The sequence below is a fragment of the Nannobrachium achirus genome (genome assembly GCF_963921795.1).
Source record: "Nannobrachium achirus genome assembly, chromosome: 16".
Taxonomy (NCBI): Eukaryota; Metazoa; Chordata; class Actinopteri; order Myctophiformes; family Myctophidae; genus Nannobrachium; species Nannobrachium achirus.
The window spans coordinates 21,217,336-21,237,700 of record NC_137823.1 but is presented as its reverse complement, the minus strand read 5'-3'; the positions used below and the strand labels follow the sequence as shown (position 1 = coordinate 21,237,700).

The window sequence follows — 20,365 nt, the reverse complement described above, 5'->3', positions numbered from 1 at the left end:
GTGTTAATTATGTTCTTTGTATGTTCTTTGTGATTATTATAAATATACATTTAAAATTAATGAATAGTTTAATGAAAATGCAACAATAAAAGGTCCCCCAACATAGTTTTGTCTGTCATGTCTATTCCTGTGTTGTTGTGCATACAAATATAAATACAAATCATTTCAGTGGGAAAATTTGTAAAAAAATAAATAAAGTGCCCCCTTTGGAAAATGGAAGGCCCCCCTGCTGATTATTCCCTGGAGCCGCCACTGGAAACAAGCAACCATGTCTATGAATACATGCCCTAAGGTTAATCATCTGGGGACCCCCCAAAAATAATTTGGGTACCCCCCTAGGGTCCCGACCCACAGGTTGAGAACCACTGGTTTAGGAAATGAAGCTTCTGCGCTTTATATTGATGACACACAGTTTGAGTACATAATATTAGTGCAGTAGCTGGGGGGAGGTGGAGCGGAGCAGCCATCTTTTGATTTGGAATTGAAAAGCATCCTGTTGGATTCGCACCTCCTCCTGATCCAGGATCAATAAAGCTATAGTATATCCATTCTGGCTGTGTGTCGAAGTGTCCTTAAGCAAGACACTGAACCCCTACTGTCCATTTTCTGTCCATGTTGGGGGGCAGTGGCTCAGGGGTAGAGAAACATCATTAGAACACAGGTTCCCAGTTCGATCCCGGGCTCCCCCAGAGTTAGTGTCGAAGAGTCCTTGAGCAAAACTCTGAACCCTTAGTTGCTGCCGGTTAGCAGGTTGGTGCCTTGCATGGTTTCCTCTGCCACCGGTGTATGAATGTGTGTGTGAATGGGTGAATCCTTGGATAAAGGCGCTATACTGTATAAAATGCACCATTTACCATTTACCATTTATATTTACCAAGTCCATAATAAAGACTATACATGTGTTGTAAGTTGTAACCCAGCCTTGCTAGGACGGCTGCTTGCTCCTTTATAACTTTGCACCAGTGAGTCAGCTGTCTTTCTCCGCAGGTGTTATCTCTAGTGTTGTGTGTGTGTGTGTGGTGCGTGCGTGCGTGCGTGCGTGCGTGCGTGACCAGGTCCAGGTACAGCATGCTGCTATAAAGAGGACAGTACAATTGGAAACATCTGCCAATCAATGAACCCTGCAGGCATTGATTGCTCCTGTGAGTTACTTCTCCCATCTCCACCCACAGCGATCGAGTGACAGACAGTTCACAGAAATGCTAATAAATCCTACATTAAAAATCGCACCATTGCGAAGTGAGCGGTGCAAACTAATTCCTGCCCAAATCAGTTTTGATAGGCCCGCATGGCAATATTCTTTTTGTTGTGTATGATGTCAGTCTAGAGGCCTGGTCAGACTATGGTTTTGTGTGTTTCTAGTTGAATGATCAGACAGAAAAAAAAGATGTACATTGATATTATTAGTAATTTGTAATTCCAGCAAAGTCTAACGTCCAATGTCGAAATTCAATGGTGGCAGTCAATGAGTTAAGGAGTGAATAGAAGAGAAAAATAATATGCAATCTAGACCAGAAACTCAAACAAAACAGACAGAGGGCAAAACGGACAGGGGGTCAGACAGACAGACAGAAAGAGGTAAAGACAGACATAGTCACAGACAGACAGTGACAAAACAGACAGAGGGCCAGACAGACAGTCTCTCTATGCTTGAGCCCCTGCTCTTTTCTCCATCTGTAAAAAGTGCCCTCTCCAGACCATAAATGCAGTTTTTATTATGGTGAAAGAAATGCAAATGCCCCCTTTCCATGCCATATCTGAAGGCAGCATGCAAGATAATTGTCCAAACTCTTCTGAACATGAATATCGCATGTTGAAAGAACTGCCCTCTCTGTGTAGAAATCCATGCCGTTACGCCACATCTCAGTATTCACTTGATTATGCTTATTTCAGTGTGGTAGTGGTATCTCAAGCACCAACAATAGCCGACATCCAAGCTCATAACACTCAATAACTTTTATACTTGACTTTTAAACTGAAGTCATATTGATGAATTCCAAGTATATGTATTCTGCAGCACCCTGCATTGTCATGACACCCTGGGTCGTCACACCAAATTCTGGGCCCTGGGTACAAGGATTCACTGCGGGCCCCCCATGAATGTTAACTATTGAAAAACAGCAGATATACAAGCTCACAGCGCGGCACCGAGTGCCGCGCTGCGAGCTTGTATATCTGCTATTTTTGAGAAATCGTGAAAATGTGTGCAAGAAACCTATGTCAATAAGGACCCCCAAGATGATATGTATTTGGCCACGGACCCCGATCTCAAAATATTTAGTTCCAGGGACCCCCAGAAGCTAAATTTGAGTTAGAAATGTTCGCTTAAAAAAATACATATATTCAAAGATTTTCACGCATTTTCACAACTTAAAAAAATAGCAGATCTACAAGCTCGCAGCGCGGCACTCGGTGCCGCGCTGTGAGCTTGTGTATCTGCTATTTTTCAATAGATAAAGTTATTAAGGCCCCTCCACCTTGGGCCCCAGTATCTCAGTCCCACTTTCCTACCCCTTGTGACGCCCCTGGTTGTAGGCCTGCATGTAGTCTCGCCTCGCGTGGCCAGGCTGTTGACTCCCACAATTTGCAAATGCTCCCGTCATACATGCAGTCTGGAGCAACGGAAGTCTGATCATGAGTAGGATGTGACGCACCCGCTCCCTTGGTGCAGTAGGGGTAACAAATCCTATACTGGAAGCTTTATGTCTTCTTTCAATATTTTTGGGGGCGTTATTTCGTCTTTCTCTGGTGTTGTTGGTGTTACTTCCATGATGTTTTCAAATGTTATCTTAAACTCATCATAAAACATTAAACTCACAACAATATGCTGCTCGAATTACTCTGTCTGTGCAAGGGCATTCACCAAATATTCGTCATTCGTCAAAGTCATTATTCGACGTTGTTCGATATTCGCTTATTTTATTTATTCTCAAACCTTTTTAGGCCGTGACCCCCAAAATAAACATATTTGAACTGGGGACCCCCACCCTGACAAGCACTTGGAATTGTAGTAGGTATTACATTTAATGTGACTCGGTTCCGCAGATAACTATTGTGAAAATAGCAGATCTACATGCTCACAACGCCTCGCGTTGCGAGGCGTTGTGAGCATATAGATCTACTATTTTCACAATATTCGCCTCCTGCTGACTTAATATTTGATATTTGTTTGGACAGTCCTGTCGAATATTCGACTATTCTAATAATTTGAGGTCGAATAATTTGAATACTAAAAATCACTATTCGTGAATGCCCTAGTCTGTGCTAGTGTGCTTGTTATGTTTCCAATGTGACTGCAGTTTAGTGCAGCAGTGACTACTTCTGTTACTTACTCGCCTTTCGGGAGGTGTAGTTCCAGACTCTATAGCAGGGGTGCCCACACTTTTTTGACGTGAGATCTACTTTTAAAATGACTAGCTCAACATGATCTACCCATCCAAAATGTTTTAGCTGAGGGCCTGAGGGAGGCTTTGGAATAACAGCACTGGTGTTACATTTTAGACAAACACACTTACTGTAAGGGGGAAATAAATGGGAAATACTGGGGGAAATGTCTTCATCCCATTCTGTATGGAAGTGGTAGGTTTTGAGGTTCTTTGTAATGCTACTGACTCTTGAACAAAGTATTGCGTTGGAGGTTTGCCTACTTTAGAAGCCATATTTTAATTATATATTTTTAGAGGCATGTCATGTGGTCTACCTGCACACCCTTGGTGATCTACTGGTAGATCACGATCTACCTTTTGGGCACCCCTGCTCTATAGCATTCGGAGATTGTGGCATATATAGTTGTCTGGCTACGCGAGACTAGCCTGCAGTTAACTGACTACACTGCTGCTTTACCGGCCGTTAAAAGCTTGACAACATTCTATTGTCTGTACCATGCCGATTGCTCAAAATAACATTCTATTCACACACAAAGAAATGTTACATGTAGCTTTTAATGCACAATGCAATGAGTGATATCAACTAACCCTAGCCGGAATTTGGCAACCAAGGAAGATAAATGAAATTACATTTTCTCTAATAATCTTTCATTGTTTTTATTTATATTTTAGTCAACATGATTCATTTATTTGTCACATCTACTCTTTCAAAACAACGTGTCTTCTTGAAGGAACCTTAGAATGTTGCAGTTCTAAACACCAACAAGCGGCTGCTCTGTATGATTGTACAGGCATGTGGAAAACAACACAGTTGTAGTTTCATTTCATTAAATCAAATCAAATCAACTCATCGATTAGTTGACAAATTCCTATGATTATCCGTTGTCAAATAATGAGTTTAGTAGAGATGCGACGTTCGCGAACGAATCGAATCTTTACAATACAAATACATTAACACTTGGGGAGCCAAACTCGTTCAGTGACGAGTTATGGCCACTAGATGTCACCCTGCCACAGGAAGTTATATCGTCGAGGGACGAGTCAACAAATAGTTAACTTTTCGAGACCGCAGCTTCCCTTTGCATGCCCTGAATCCATTACGTCACCCAGCCAGGGCAGGAAGCCCCCTGTCTCTCCCCACACGGAAGGATTTTACATGGCTTTAGATTCTACTTTGAAACATAAGAACGGCTTTATCTGAGAATGAGGTAAAAACAGCCCCATGGAGGCAGAGAGCTGATTGTTTTCACGGCGACACTTTACCGCGAATTTACCGCGATTTTTTTACCGCGAGTTTCGCGAGCGTTTGTAAACAAATGGAGTACCTCCTCAATCTTCTCTGGACACGCACGTGCACACGCACGAAGCTTGCGGGGCTCATCAAAACATAACGTAAGTCAATGGTGGCACCAGCAACAGCTATAAATGTTATAAACCTTGGCCGCCCATGTGTTAAACATAAAAAAAGAAAAAAAATCGAATAGTCATTAAGCTAGTCATTAGGCTATTAAGTAATTAAGTCATGTTTGCATGTTTAGAATTGTAACAGCTGAAATCTCCCCCATCAGTCTCCAGGCAACCAACGACATTGTCACCACTGATGATGTCATTGGTTTGATGTCACGGGCTGTGTCACACGGGGGTGGGTGGGTCTCAGACCCCCCTGGCGCAGATAAACTGAATTCGACTGCCGCACCTTTCATCGTTCCACTGCAGTCCCCCTGTTGAGCACAGAGACAGATGCGGATGTCAAGTTATACACCACGCACACACGCAGTCACGCACACACACGCATAAGCACACGCGCACACACGCGCGCGCACACACACACACACACACACACACACACACAGAGGTTTCGTGCATTTATAGATACATATTGTGGCGCTGTCATTTACCTGCCCAGTTCATGTTCATACAGTGCTCTCGACCCTTCTCATTGTTTGGTTCCCCCGGGCTCCAGTTCTGGTAAACCATCCTCGACCCGTCACTCCAGAACCAAAGACGCTCCTGAAAAAGTAGATTAACCCTTTAAAGGCCTGGAAAGCACCTGCGTCACTTTCGATTTTAACCACTTTAACCATTATTATTTTATACTTCCGCTATTCAAAAATAGCAGATATACAAGCTCACAGCGCCACACTGTTTGCCACGCTATGAGCTATGAGCTCTGCTATTTTTGAAAAATCGTGAAAATATATGTGCAAATCTTTGAATATGGTATATTCTTTCAAAGCAAACTTTTGTAACTCTATAAATCTCTGTTTCTGGAGGTCCCTGGAACAACATATTTTGAGTATTTGGCCCATATAAAAGTTGTGTTTCGGTTGATTTAACTTTAAATACCTGGAACGCGCACGAGTCGCGTTAGATTTGAACCACTTTAACCATTATTGTATGCTTTAACTTTTGAAAAATAGCAGATATACAAGCTCACAGCGCGGCACCGAGTGCCGCGCTGCGAGCTTGTAGATCTGCTATTTTTGAAAAATCGTGAAAATGAGTGCAAGTCTTTGAATATCTTTGACCCGATCTTTGACCCACTTCTAAATCCTTCTTCTAAATCATGTTGTTCTCAAACTTTTTCATGTCAAGGACCCCCAAAATTACAGGTATTTAGCCACGGACCTCCATCTCAAAATATGTTGTTCCAGGGACCCCCCAGAAGCAAATATTTGAGTTACAAATAATCGCTTTTAAATAGATATATTCAAAGACTTGCAAAGAAAAATCATGATTTTTCAAAAATAGCAGATCTACAAGCTCGCAGCGCGGCACTCGGTGCCGCGCTGTGAGCTTGTATATCTGCTATTTTTCAATGGTTAAAGTAGTCAATAATCCTAGGCCTAAATGGGTTAATCCCATATCAAATTGCCACTGCGTTTGGTCACCGATGGCTCACCTGTGTTGCGTCATAACCTCCTATCCAGGTGACACTTGTGGTCATCCTCTGGAGGAAGTGGTATTCCTCAGTGCTGTGGACAGAGGCCAGGTTGGCTCCCTGGACCAAGCATTCCCTCTACATGGAGACACAGTGTTATTGTACCTATGGTACCTCTGCCTGGAGATCCCAGATGTCATCAATATTAAGCCCATATCTGTGAATGCCAATAGGCCTACATGTCAATCTAACCTATGGACTATGCATGTCAGTCTAACCAGTGAGGCTTATCCTACAGACAGGGGTTCTCCATATATCGGCATAAAATGGATTCTGTTAGTGTGGTTCCGCTAACAGGACTTCATATGGGAATGCCCATATATGGAGGCCTCATCGGCCACATCCAATCCCTTTTATGCCCATGTATGGAGATCCCTGTCTGTAGAACCAGCCACACTGGTTAGACTGACATGTATAGCCTATAGGTTAGAAAAGCTAGTTGTACCTACGTTAAGCCCTATGTTTCCTCAAATCTGACACTAGCCCCAACCGTACCCGTAACCCCTAATCCTAAATGTAAGGATAAACTAAGCGAACATATAGGGCAGAGCAGGGAGCATAGGCATAACCCTTTGCATATCAACATGACGTGAATGTGTAAAGTTACTTCTACAGTAAAACAGCATGACAAAAATTAGTGAGTGAATTGGTGAGAATTGGGTATATTTTTCCTGACAAAAAGGAAGACTTGTCATAAGTTATGATGGGAAATTACTTCTTAAAGTTTATCTGTCAAGATCTAGCCACATTTGTATTTGTGGTTCAATTGCCCCCAAATTCAGTAAGTGTGGCATTAGTGCATGGCATATTAGTTTTCCTGTATCAAGTATCGTACGTTTTATTGAACTTCCTCCCCCCAGTTCAGACTCACCTCAGACTCTGCCCAGGTCCTTGGCGTCCACATGACTCTGAAGCAACGTTGTCCGAACAGACTCCAACCACTCGGACAATCTTCCTCTCTGCCTGTCTTCTCTTTGGAACATGAGAAAAAGACACGACCCCACATGTTTTAATTATTTTTATTTGGTTATTGTTTGTTAATTTGTTAGTATTAAAATAGTATTAAAAGTATTAAAAACAATAAACCACCCATCTTGAAGACATCATGAATGTGAACCAACCATCTAGAATATCCTAAAGGACAACTCCGCCCTAAATAACATCTATGCTCATTTTCCTACTTATATTGATCCCAAATTACTGTCCATGGGGTCTATTGGGCGGAAATGCCCTTGTTGTCCACTTTCCCCAGCAGAACCCAGCAGCCTCACAGCATAGAGAGGAACCCATATCGCTTTTACACTATCTGTTGTTGTGATTAGGGATGTCCCGATACCACTTTTTTGAGGACCGAGTACGAGTACAAGTACTTCATTGTGAGTACTCGCCGATACCGAGTACCGATACGAGTACAATTAATAATACAAAACAATGTGTTGTCATCCTCACAAATCTTAAAATTAGGGATGTTCCTAGCGACTAATTTCACTGACATGTACACGACAATTTTGAAAACTATTGGGATAACCGAAAATTAATTGATGAATTTATTTATTGACATTAACAAGCAGAAAATAGCCAAAATCTAGCACATTTCAATCTATTAGGCTAAACCTCATTTGAAAAAGATATCAAGAGTATATGAAAGCCTTTTAATAATGTTTATACTATTGGAATCTGCTCCAAAATAATTGATTACATCACCAGTGAAAGACAAAACTAGGTCACCAATTAAGCGCACCGCAGCGCAGCTGGACTGCTCTCGTTAAGCGACCTCTCTCATCTCGCTCATCTCTCATCACTGTTAGGCCTACTTTAAACCATTATTTATGGCATTCGCAGCCAACTTATGACTGATACTACTTTCTCCATGTTCTCAAAATCTCACCTCAAAATGGATTATTCTTCAGATGAGCGGATCACACTGATGCAACAGGCTCGAGCCGAGCTGCCGAGGTAATGAGTGAGTGATTCACATCCAGTAGCCTTTTTTGGATTTGATTTCTCCATCAAAGGCAAAGCACTCAGACAAACTTTGCATCGTAGCAAGTTTTAAGATTAATGAATGATGAATGATGCTGCTAAATCACTCAATGTAGGCCTACTCATGTTGAAGCTGCAGAAAGACAGACAGACAGCCTGCTGCCGCTGAATGCCAGCGTTCACTCCGTTCAGCGTGCACCAAGGGTGTCGCACCAAATTCTGGGCCCTGGGTACAAGGATTCACTGCTGGCCCCCCATGAATGTTCTTCATGGGGTATTTAAAAAATAGCAGATCTGCAAGCTTGCAGTGCGCCACTGTGAGCTTGCATATCTGCTATTTTTCAATAGCAAAAGTATAAAATAATTAAGGCCCTGGCTTTCACCTTGAGCCCCAGTAACCCAGTCCCACTTTTCTCCCCCTTGTGACGCCCCTGTTCGGTATCGGCCGCTGCCGTCAGAAGTATCGGGCGAGTACGAGTACAGCAAAATAGGGTTGTATCGGCGCGAGTACCGATACCGCGAGTACCGATACCGCATCCCTAGTTGTGATGTCATGTGAAGCATGACAACAGTGACAACAGTGTGTGAAGCACTGCCTGTTTGAGCAAACGTTTACAAAAGGCAGGTTCACTCTCCTGGCAAAAAATAAATAAAACATCTCTGACAGAATACAATAGTGTGTTATATAGGGGGTGGATATTGGCAAGAATCTCGCGATGCAATACGTATCACGATACTTGGGTCACGATGCAATAGTATCACGATATATTGCCAATATTTGTGATACGATACTATTGCGATACTATTGCGATATATCAGCTTTAAAAGCAGAAGGAGCTGCTCTAATGTTGTTGTTTTTGTGGTTCGCAGCCATTTTCTCGAGAGACCTAACTCACTACGATAGTACAGCGACATCTATAGGCAGCAGAGTGTTAGGACCGGACTTCTACCATTGGTTCCTATACATGGGAACATATTTTATTTTCCTCAAAGTATCGCGATACTATGGCCTGAAGTATTGATACAGTATTGGCAAATAAACTATCGCGATGTATTGCCATATCGATTATATTGCCCACTCCTAGATAGCAACCACACTAATACCGGTAGATGTGTCCACTCACCCACTAGAGGAGGCAACACCAGCTCATTGGTCTCCAGTGGTGGTGAAATGACATGACAATCTGAAACACACACACGCACGTACGCACGCACGCACGCACGCACGCACGCACGCACGCACACGCACACACACGCGCACACACACGCGCACACACATATTAAACACCCACTATGTAACCACAAGTAGAGTAATATTATGTACATGTACGGTAAGTACCAAGTATATATAATATATATATATATATATATATAAGGAAATCTGGAAGTCTCAGTTGGTACTGTTACCCCCGTGACCCGATTCCGGATAAGCGGTTGAAGATGGATGGATGGATGGACCCTCCAGAAAATTTGCGAAATATGCAAATATTTTTTTTATATATACAGTGTTTTTTTACATTTTGTATATACAGTAAATATATATATATATATATATATATATATATATATTAAGGCTGGGATGCGATTACAAATTTTAATCTAATTAATGACAGGCTCTGTGATTAATTAATCGCAATTAATCACATTTTAATCGCACACCGATATTTGACCCGAGAAGCATTTTTTTTCAAGTAAAACAAAATTTGTTGTACGAGTGAATCAACAAGTGAGTTTTTTAAATCTAAATTTCGCATCCACTGGGCCAAGCAAAGCGCTCTGATCGGCTACTTTTGCTTTTGTTGTCTCTTCTTGGTTGGTGCATCGCTATGATCGGTATGCCCGAAACTGAAGGTTCTGTGGTGCAAAAACTAAGTGCGATTAAAATGTGTTAATTTTTTTAATCGCGTTAATTTTCTGTAATTAATTAATCGCAGTTAATCAGTTAAAGTCCCAGCCTTAATATATATATATATATATATATATATATATATATATATATATATATATATATATAAATTGATAACTATTGAACCACTTTAATACACACACACACACACACACACACACACACACACACACACACACACACACACACACACACACACACACACACACACACACACACACACACACACACACACACACACACACACACACACACACACACACACACACACACACACACACAGTGTTTTGACGTGAACCCACACTCTCTCACTTACCTGCTGCTCCCAGCAGGGCCACAGCAGCACACAGAGTCACAATTAGCATGATGATGATGAGAATGATGAGAAGGTCTGCAACAAACTGCACAAATATACTGCTTATATAGGAGTGTTGTCTTACTTTCTCCACTCATAACCACTTGCAATGATGATGTGGCCACAAAGCAGCCTTGATTGACACATATCGAATGGTTTTCGTAATGCATTGACACACATTCAAACAGTTGTCAAACAGATGTGTCCATCATCAGCAGGCTGGTGGACACATATCGCACGGTTTTCGTAACGTATTGACACATATTGCGAGAAACATTCAACGTGTGTCCCATCAGCTGATGAAACCTGCTTTGTGCCGTTACCGACCGTTGAGCGACGAGGTCACAACACTACCAACGGCTGTCACATCATTCACTCGTCGTGATTACTCTATACCAGGGTTCCCCAATTAGTTTTCCCCAAGGGCCGAATTATGTCTAGGGTACCAAGCCGAGGGCCACAACATTGCAGGGGGCGACAGTGGCGTTCCCGCTACTCCAGCGACAGTTAAGATATCGTCGTTGTCGGGTGAAAATCTTGTATGTCCAAAACCGTTCGTTTTGCATATCATTTAAAAACTTATTTAAACTAGTGAAAACAGCTGATCTACATGTGTGCTTGTGGATCTGCTGTTTTCACTACTTTTGTGCGACGGCCTTGTATGATTTGCGAAAGAACGTACAAATTTGGAGATACGAGATTTCCACCCGACAACAACAATATACTAGTGTTGTTGCTGCTCTTATACCACCATTATTACTGGGGTTGGTGTGGGCCAGACAGGAGCCCCCTGCGGGCCGCAAATGGCCAGCGGGCCGCCTATTGGGGAACCCTGCTCTATACACTCCTTAATATTTCCCCTTAGTCCTGATCTATGCCAGTGGTTCTCAACCTGTGGCGGGTCCCCACATGGGGTTCCCCAGATGATTAACTTAATGTGCAACACTGTTTTCTAACTCAACAGTAAACAAACCAACATTGAGTTTAAGTGTATAGCACATTTCTAAAGTGACAATCTAAGGACTTTTTATACCCCCTACCCTTGGTAATGATTAGGGTTTGTTTTTATTGCACTTTTTTTATTGTATTTATTTTTAATTTAAAGAGTAATTAAATGATTTATAAATACCATGATTAAGCATAACCAATAGCATAACAGCGCTTCATAATACTGTTGCTTTTCACACATCATTATCACATTCATCCAATTTTAGTACACAACCATTCTGTTTGTCATTATACAATGTCACTCATTCTGGCTTATTTTTTACCTCGAATGAACTTGAACTCTTGCATGAACTTCAACTTCAGTTGTTGTGTGTCTTGCATAAACTTGAACTCTGCACCTTGTCCGTGGTTTCCTGTTATTCACAACGAGTACCTCTTTTAATCCCCCCCACAGTTATAGATGTGCCATTTCACACATCCTGCCTTTGGCAACACAGTAAAGATTTCCAGTGGATTGGCAGTGATCAGCTATTTTTGCTTTTTTCATGACCTTGGGGCAGCTGTAGCTCAGGGTTGGCCAATGATCTGTTGGCTTGGCGGTTCAAATCCCGGCTCCTCCTGTCAACATGTCGAAGTGTCCTTGGGCAAGACACTGAACACCTAGTTGCTCCCGGTGAGCTGGTTGGTTCCTTGCACGGTTTCCACCGCCATCGGTGTATGAATGTGTGTGTGAATGGGTGAATGTAATGCACAATGTAAAGCGCCTTGGATAAAGGTGCTATATACTGACTTTGAAGTTTAAATCTATGAAGGTGGATGTTGCTTTACAGTGGGAATGGAGTGCCATTCGTGCGTTTCTGCAAAAATACATCCCATTCTCCATAAAAGATTTTAAAGGCAAAATGGGGAAATTAACCCATTTAGGCCTAGAATTATTGAATGCTTTAACCAGTGAGAAATAGCAGATCTACAAGCTCACAGCGTGGCACCAAGTGCCACGCTGCGAGCTTGTAAATCTGCTATTTTTGACAAAGTTGTGAAAATGTGTGCAAATCTTTTAATATATGTATTTTTATAGCGAACGTTTGTAACTAAAATTTTGCTTCTGGGTGGTCCCTGGAACTAAATATTTTGAGATGGGGGTCCGTGGCCAAATAAATATCAGTTTGGGGGTCCTTTACATGAAAAGGTTTGAGAACCAGACATAGTAGTCTCTCAAGAACAGACTAACTGAGCTCCAGTTAAGTGAAAAGGACCTTTTCTTTGACGATGGCTGTACATAAAACATAGGTTTCTCAAAAAAACCTTAGAAGGATTCAAAAGACACTTATAGAATCGGGTCAACATTCTAATTTTCGCGATTTTTCAAAAATAGCAGATCTACAAGCTCGCAGCGCGGCACTCGGTGCCGCGCTGTGAGCTTGTATATCTGCTATTTTTCAATAGTTAAAGCATAAAATAATGATACAAAATAATGTGTACCCTTTCTAAATGGGTTAAGAAAAAAAAGCATTTGCCGGAACTTTTCAGACAGATAAATCTTAGACAGACAGAAGGCCTGTCACAAACAGACAGAAGGCCAGAATTATGTCTTACCAATGAGATCACGCAACCAGAAAGATAAACTAAGATCAACAACTGAACTCGATGATACTAGCCAGCTCAGAATTGGAGGGAGACTTTGCCATAATGAACTGATTGACTTAAGCACTATGCCCAATTGTACTTGACCCCCAATTGAAATCCAGTACTAATTTGTGCAAATTTTCTGTGCTAATTACTTTCACTAGTCTGTGACCAATCAAAAGACATTAAAACAATTTAGCACGGATCAACATTAGATGATTATTTATAAATACCATACTTAAGCATAACCAATAGCATAACAGCTCTTCATAAAGCCCTTTGCACACAGGACAGTTGCGTTTTTTTCGTTTGCTGCATGAATAAAACTCATTGGATTTGGTGTGCAATGCTGTGCGGAATCGGCGCTGCGGATCCCAAAAGGAGTCATAAAAGGAGTGATGAGTTTTTTACCGCATGCGACAAGACGCACGAATCGAACTGGGTTCGATCGAGAAAAAAACGCACGGCCGCAGCCACTAGTCGCACGGCTAATTCGGATCCGGTGTGCATGAGGTCGTAGAGAATCATTGTTTTCTTTTGAAAAAATGAAATTGTCCGTTTTATCCGTGCGGATAAACGCGCCTGTATGCAAAGGGCTTAATACTGTTGCTTTTCACACATCATTATGTTACTTATCACATTCATCCAATTTTAGTACACAACCATTCTGTTTGTCATTATACAATATCACTCATTCTGGCTTATTTTTACCTTGAATGAACTTGAACTCTTGCATGAACTTCAACTTCAGTTGTTATGTGTCTTGCATAAACTTGAGGCTTGTCCGTGGTTTCCTGTTATTCACAACAAGTCCCTCGTTTAACCCCCCCACCCCCCTGTCAACATGTCGAAGTGTCCTTGAGCAAGACACTGAACACCTAGTTGCTCCCGGTGAGCTGGTTGGTGCCTTGCATGGTTTCCTCCGCCATCAGTGTATGAATGTGTGTGTGAATGGGTGAATTTAATGCACAATGTAAAGCAATGGATAAAGGCGCTATATACTGCCTTCGAAGTTTAAATCTATGAAGGTGGATGCTGCTTTTCAGTGGGAATGGAGTGGTTTCTTGACATTTGCAGGTTTCTGCAAAAATACACTCCATAAAAATGTAAATGCAAAATGGGGAAAGAAACCTGTGGGAAAAAAACAGACAGATAAATCTTAGACAGACAGTCACACACAGACTGTCACAAACAGACAGAAGGCCAGAATTATGTCTTACCAATGAGATCACGCAACCAGAATGATAAACTAAGATCACCAACTGAACTCGATGATACTAGCCAGCTCAGAATTGGAGGACGACTTTGCCATAATGAACTGATTGACATGGAAGCACTATGCCCAATTGTACTTGACCCCCAATTGAAATCCTGTACTGATTTGTGCTAATTTTCTGTGCTAATTACTTTCACTAGTCTGTGACCAATCAAAAGACATTAAAACAATTTTGCACGGATCAACATAAGATGATTATGTTTGTTTCCATGGGACTTCATACAACCTTTTTAACATTTGTTAAACGCATTCTGAAACTGACGAACCAATTTGAAGCCTCTGTGTGAATGACGTTATGGTTGAACAAAAGGGATACAGATTACAGACATACGGGTACAACAGGTACCTTGACAAAGCACCCACTCAGACGCTATGACTCAGACGTATTGGTTGGACCGGCAGTGTGACGTGGGTGTGAGGGCCGCGCGTAGAAGCCGGAACTCTACATGTCACTCCCTGGATATACCAATATATCAATGCTCAAATGTAATTTCAGATGGATTGGTCAGCACACAAAGGAGAGGAAACTGGATGAGGACAGAAGTTTTTTCTCATTTTATACGCGCACATGTTTATGTGAACCATTTCCACAGATCATTGAAGGTCTGGCTAACTGAGTGGCCATCAAACACTGTGTAAGTGGCATGTCTCTATTGTTAAGAGCTGCGTGACCCTTGCGTCCTTCTGGAAGAAGCTTTGCAGAGGGTCTGCTGCAGGCAGCAGTTGGTCTCTGTGTCAAACTGCTCTGTGTCAAACAGCTCTGCAGGCACGTGCACACATAGACATCAAAGGGGGCTTGAGCCCCTGCCCTTTTATCCATCCGTAAAAGGGCCCTCTCCAAACCATGAATGCAGTTTTTTTTTTCCTATGGTGAAAGAAATGCAAATGCCCTCTTTCCATGCCATACCTAAAGGCAGCATTCAAGAGAATTGCCTTTTCCAAACTCTCCTGAACTTGAGAGCAGCATCTTGTGTTGAAAGAATTGCCCTCTCTGTGTAGAAATCCATGCCGTTAATCCACATCTCCAGTATTCACTTAATTATTTATGCTTAATTTAGTGTGGTATCAAGTACCAAAAATAGACGACCTCCAAGCTCACAACGTGTCAAACCTCGACGCATTGTGAGCTTGGAGGTCTGCTATTTTCGCTATTTTCACCAAAAGGCCCTTTTAGAGATTTCAGCCCCTGCCACTCCAACATTCTCTGCACGTCCCTGCAGTTGTGAGTCAAACAGCTCTGATATCGCTGTAAGAGTTCTGAGACAAAACACGGTTTCTGAGAGGACGACCACTAGGAAAACTATAGGCAGTGGTATAAAAAAGTATTCACATTTGCAACTTAAGTGAAAGGATCGATCAATCCTGCAATATAAGGGGCATGGTGGCACAGTGGTTAGCGCTTCGCCTCACAGCTAGAAGGTCCTGGGTTCGATTCCCGCCGGGGGAAGCTGTGGGTGCTGGGGGCGTGTTTCTCCCTCCGCGTCATCAGCGCCCACACCCTAGGTGGGGTCGGCGATAGGGCCTTTCTGTGTGGAGTTTGCATGTTCTCCCCGTGTCTCCTAGGGTTGATACCCTCACAAAAACATGCAGTAATCCTGGTCTCAATAATGCCTCCCCCTGGCCAGCCGGGGCGCTAGATGGAGGGGAAAGGAACTGGTTGGAATAACGTGTTCCTTCCACGCGCTACGTCCATCCCGGGGAAATCCCCCCTGTCAGGTGAAAAGAAACAACTTGGACTCCTCATGCATAGAAGGAAGCATGAGGTCAGTCCGTTGTCTCCCCAAGCGCGGCAGAGGGAGAGCAGAGCCCAGGATTACATTGGCACTGGGTGAAAATGGGTTGCAAAATCGTGGGATAAAAATTATAGAAAAAAAAAAATCCTGCAATATAGAAATGCTCTGTTACAATCAAAAGTCCGGAATTCAAAATGTATTCTACCTATATGAGGGTGGATTCTGCCAATGCATTTCAATGGGAATGAAGCCTTTTTTCCCCCCTTTTTTTTTTTTTTTTTGCTGAAATCCGCAAATGGCAGCAAACCACTCCATCCCCATTGAAATGCATTGGCATAATCTGCCATCATAGGTAGAATAAAAGTGTGGTGTGACTGTGGCCACAAAATACAAAAGTATCTGCATTGAAATGTATAGTCCCAAAAGTAGACAATACTCACTATGCAGCATTTCGCAAATTTTCAAATGTGTAAAATTGTATAAAAGATCTTTTTGAAAATGGTAGATGCAACGCATTGTGAGCTTGAGCTTTCAAATAGCCAAAGTATAGTGATAAGGGATTGTTTTGTAAAAAGAGTCAAAATCTATAAAGTGATTATAGTAATTAAAGTTGTCAAATAATTGTAGAGGAGTAAAGGTATACATTTGGAGTAGAAATAAAATTACCGAAAATTGGAAATACTCCAGTAAAGTAAGAATCTCAAAATGTACTTAGTTTCTTTCCACCAATGCCAATAGGGTCCCTATTCGGTTGCAAGCTTGTAGACCAGCTATTTTTGGTGAAGAGATTTGGTGTAGAGGGGAAAAATAGAGGGAACAATGACTAGACCCCTGGGGGACCACAAAGCATATAGATTTTAAATGTTTAAGCGATGGACCTGTCCTCAGCATTTGAAGACAGAAACAAGGCATTGTCTTACATGCGTTGGCATGGGATCAATGCAAGGGCAAGAGTGACCTCTCCTGGGGAAATACTAAATGAAATACCATCAGGCTTCCCTCTGTTCATTTCAACCAATCATTTTCATTTGTCCCACATACAGTACAGTAAACCAATCCAATTATAACAATAGAATAATAATAATAACATTTTGAATACCAGCCTTTTTCATTTTACTACTGTACATTGCAGTATTGATACTTTTACTTGAGTAAAAAGTAAAACATATGAGTGACCGAACACAGGACTTTTGCACAGGACACAGGCTTTAGCCCAGGCGGGCTCTCTAACCCAGGGGTCGTCAACGTTTTCAGGCCAAGGGCCCCTTAGTTGAGAGAGAGATGAAGCAGGGATCCCCATACCTTTTCAGATATTTTATAGTTCCATTGTTTGACAGCACAATCATCTGTGTATTTTGGATTCATCACAATTTGTGTTTTCAGATATTTAATGAACTGTCAATACTTAATAAACCTGACCTTTCACTCTGTACTTAGTCTGCTCTTTTTCCCCTCAACACCAAACCTCTTTGCCGAAAATAGCCGATCTACAAGCTATTTGTGGCTAAAGTTCTCTGAATAAGGACAGTATGGTTCAAGTGGTTAATATAAAAAAGAAGAGTTTTCTTTTCTATCACTCAAAGATTTGGAGGACCCCCTGTAGTAACCCTGAGGACCCCCTAGGGGTCCCGGACCCCCTGTTGAAGACCCCTGCTCTAACCCTTCAGCAATGGCCACCCTAGACTGCACTCAGACTGAGAGAGCGCTAAAGGCAAATCTTCAGGCCTGTCAGCGGATGATGACAAGATTGAATGTCATAAGATAGAGAACTGATGAGACACACACGCACACGCACGCACGCACGCACGCACGCACGCACGCACGCACGCACACACGCACACACACACACACACACACACAAAACAAGCCCTGAGGGAGACAAGGAAAGTGAGTTAAAGAATGCCATCCTATCCAGCTGCTGACTGACACTGTTTCCACGGTAACCGGTAAGCATAAGTATACCATCAGGGCTGTGTGACAACATCCTCTTGTCCACGTGATCACAGCTACACACTTACAGTCCACCAGTGTGTGTGTGTGTGTGTGTGTGTGTGTGTGTGTGTGTGTGTGTGTGTGTGTGTGTGTGTGTGTGTGTGTGTGTGTGTCAGTGGCGGTCGGTGCATTTTATTACTATACAATCCACCCATGTTAAAACTGCAGTTAGTTAGCTGCATTAGTATATAGTCTGGCTAAGCCATGCTAGCATTTTATACCCAGGCCTTCAATAGATATCAATCCTCCCACAGGCTCAGCGGTTAGAATTGCGCACAAATTCACATGAGGCTACAACAGACAACAACAACGATATCGAAACCAAGCTGATTCACTGAGTTACACACTGCACGAGCGCATGCCGCACGCATGCTCACAGCCACACAGACACACACTGTACACACACAGTCACACATACTTACAGCTTAGAGCACAGACAGAGCCAACTTGCAATACAGACAGCAACAACAATAAAGCCTATAAAATGATCAATCATAAAGTACAAAATAAAGATCGATTAAACTCACCATGTGTCCATCAATGACAAGCTTTTCTTTAGGTCCTACTCGAAAACGGTTTGCCAAATTGTCCAGTAAATCCACACCAAATATGTTTATTCTCCTCCTTCAGCCATGTTTCGTTATTTGTGCATTTGTTTGTGAGTTAATTTAGCAAACTGAACTCATCAGCTCAGAGTAAACAGAAGAACATGAAAACAAAGGTTTGGTTTGGAGGAAGTGGTTCCCGTTTCTCATTGGACAGTTTTTCCAGGGAAACTTTCCAGGGATGGGATCTATAGACTGTAGGGCAATGGGATGCTAGCAATGCCAAAATAAAAGCCTTTGGTTTCTGAGGCAAGCAAGCAACGTCATCAGGGCCAGCTAGAAGGCTCTGCTACCTGAAAGAATATGCCCAGCAGGGCAAACTCGAGATCTGATTGGTTAAAGAAGCTGACAATCTAAATGTCAGCCCCCATTCACTTGTACTACTCCACAACAAGTACCGTTGTTTCCTGTTGAGATTGGCACATTTCACCCAGGTTTTTTCATCTCACTCACGTCACTTTGTCTGCTGACCTCACTGAAATAAACAGAAAATAAACAAAAATAAAAATAAAACAATTCACAGGAGGCAAGCAGAAGCATGATGTGCACTGCAATGTAGTTTCAAAGGCACTACATTACAGCGTTTTTTGACAGTGAAGAATGAGAAGACACGTGTGACATGTGATCTGGGCAGCTTGCCCCTGGAAATGTGCCAAGCTCAATAGGGAACAATGGTATAGTATTTGAGAAATAGACATTGGGAGGACAATCTTCTGGCCCTCACAAGGAAAATTGTTATTTTCATGGTTAAAACAGTGTAGTTGGAGGGAGGCAATTAGGAAATGATTCAGTTTATGGTCAGAGTTAGACAGCAGTAGCCTGATTTATAGGTTGTATTGTGTACTGGTGATATGCACAGAAAATAGCCGATCGACCGCCGACTTTGGGGTTACAGTACGGTTGCAGACAGTACAAAAGCACAATAAACAACATACAGAAAGAAAGACATGTGCATGTAGTGACACAGTGAGGTAGTCACAGCCATGCTTTCACCACAGTCATCTCGTGTATACTTACTTTTAACCTAGCTGCATGCCTCATTGTGCAACAACACAATACAGAGACAGCTGGAAAGGTGCAATTCTGGGAAATTGTGTGGTTGGCTGCACTGACGCCAGTCGCGAGGAATCCACTGGGAAACGAATTCCGTCTTTTCATTTATATTACATATTGTGATGCCATGTAAAGCATGACCAATCCTGTCTGATTGGACATTACATTGTCCAACCAGAAAAGGGACAGAAAAAATGCGTTGTGAGCTTGGAGGTTGGCTATTTTTGATATTTCCACCAAAAGGCCCTTTTAGAAATTTCAGCCCCTGCCTCTCTAATATTGTAGATCGGCTGTTTTCACTAGTTTAAAATCATTTTTAAAATGATAAATACAAAACAAACGGTTTTGGACATACAAGGTTTCCACCGGTTTACAGAAATAGTCTGGTTGCCTATAGCAACCACACTAATGACTATACAAGACTTTATGCCACACAGTGCAGTACAAATACTGTTACCATGCAGGGGCCCATTATTGTCTCCTAATCCGCCTACATATGTTCCTGTCCAAATGTGCATTCTGTTTTAGCTCAGCAGTAGAAGGTTTGGTCCTCAAACGTAT

General features: G+C 42.2%; 1 protein-coding gene across 2 annotated transcripts; it reads right to left on the bottom strand.

Annotated features, from left to right (window-relative positions):
* Positions 1-4,580: 4,580 nt before the first annotated feature.
* LOC308301308 (ladderlectin-like) lies at positions 4,581-10,591 on the bottom strand. 2 transcript variants are annotated; one of them, XM_080745246.1, is made up of 6 exons: positions 10,533-10,591; positions 9,435-9,494; positions 7,199-7,299; positions 6,289-6,405; positions 5,285-5,396; positions 4,581-5,107 (listed from the first exon to the last, which is right to left on the bottom strand). In XM_080745246.1, the coding sequence occupies exons 1-6, from the start codon at positions 10,579-10,581 to the stop codon at positions 5,040-5,042; spliced, it is 507 nt and encodes a 168-aa protein (XP_080601372.1). In that variant the 5' UTR covers positions 10,582-10,591; the 3' UTR covers positions 4,581-5,039. The 2 variants fall into 2 exon arrangements, with proteins under 2 accessions (XP_080601372.1, XP_080601373.1); XM_080745247.1 differs by having other exon boundaries at positions 4,581-5,096.
* Positions 10,592-20,365: the final 9,774 nt, after the last annotated feature.

Bases quoted from the DNA above. Each gene is read 5' to 3' on its own strand.
- LOC308301308 (XM_080745246.1), bottom strand. From the start codon at position 10,581: ATGCTAATTGTGACTCTGTGTGCTGCTGTGGCCCTGCTGGGAGCAGCA. The intron at 9,495-10,532 runs GTAAGTGAGAGA...TGTGTGTTTCAG, and splicing joins GGCCCTGCTGGGAGCAGCAG to ATTGTCATGTCATTTCACCA. The intron at 6,406-7,198 runs GTGAGTCTGAAC...GTCTCCATGTAG, and splicing joins GGACCTGGGCAGAGTCTGAG to AGGGAATGCTTGGTCCAGGG.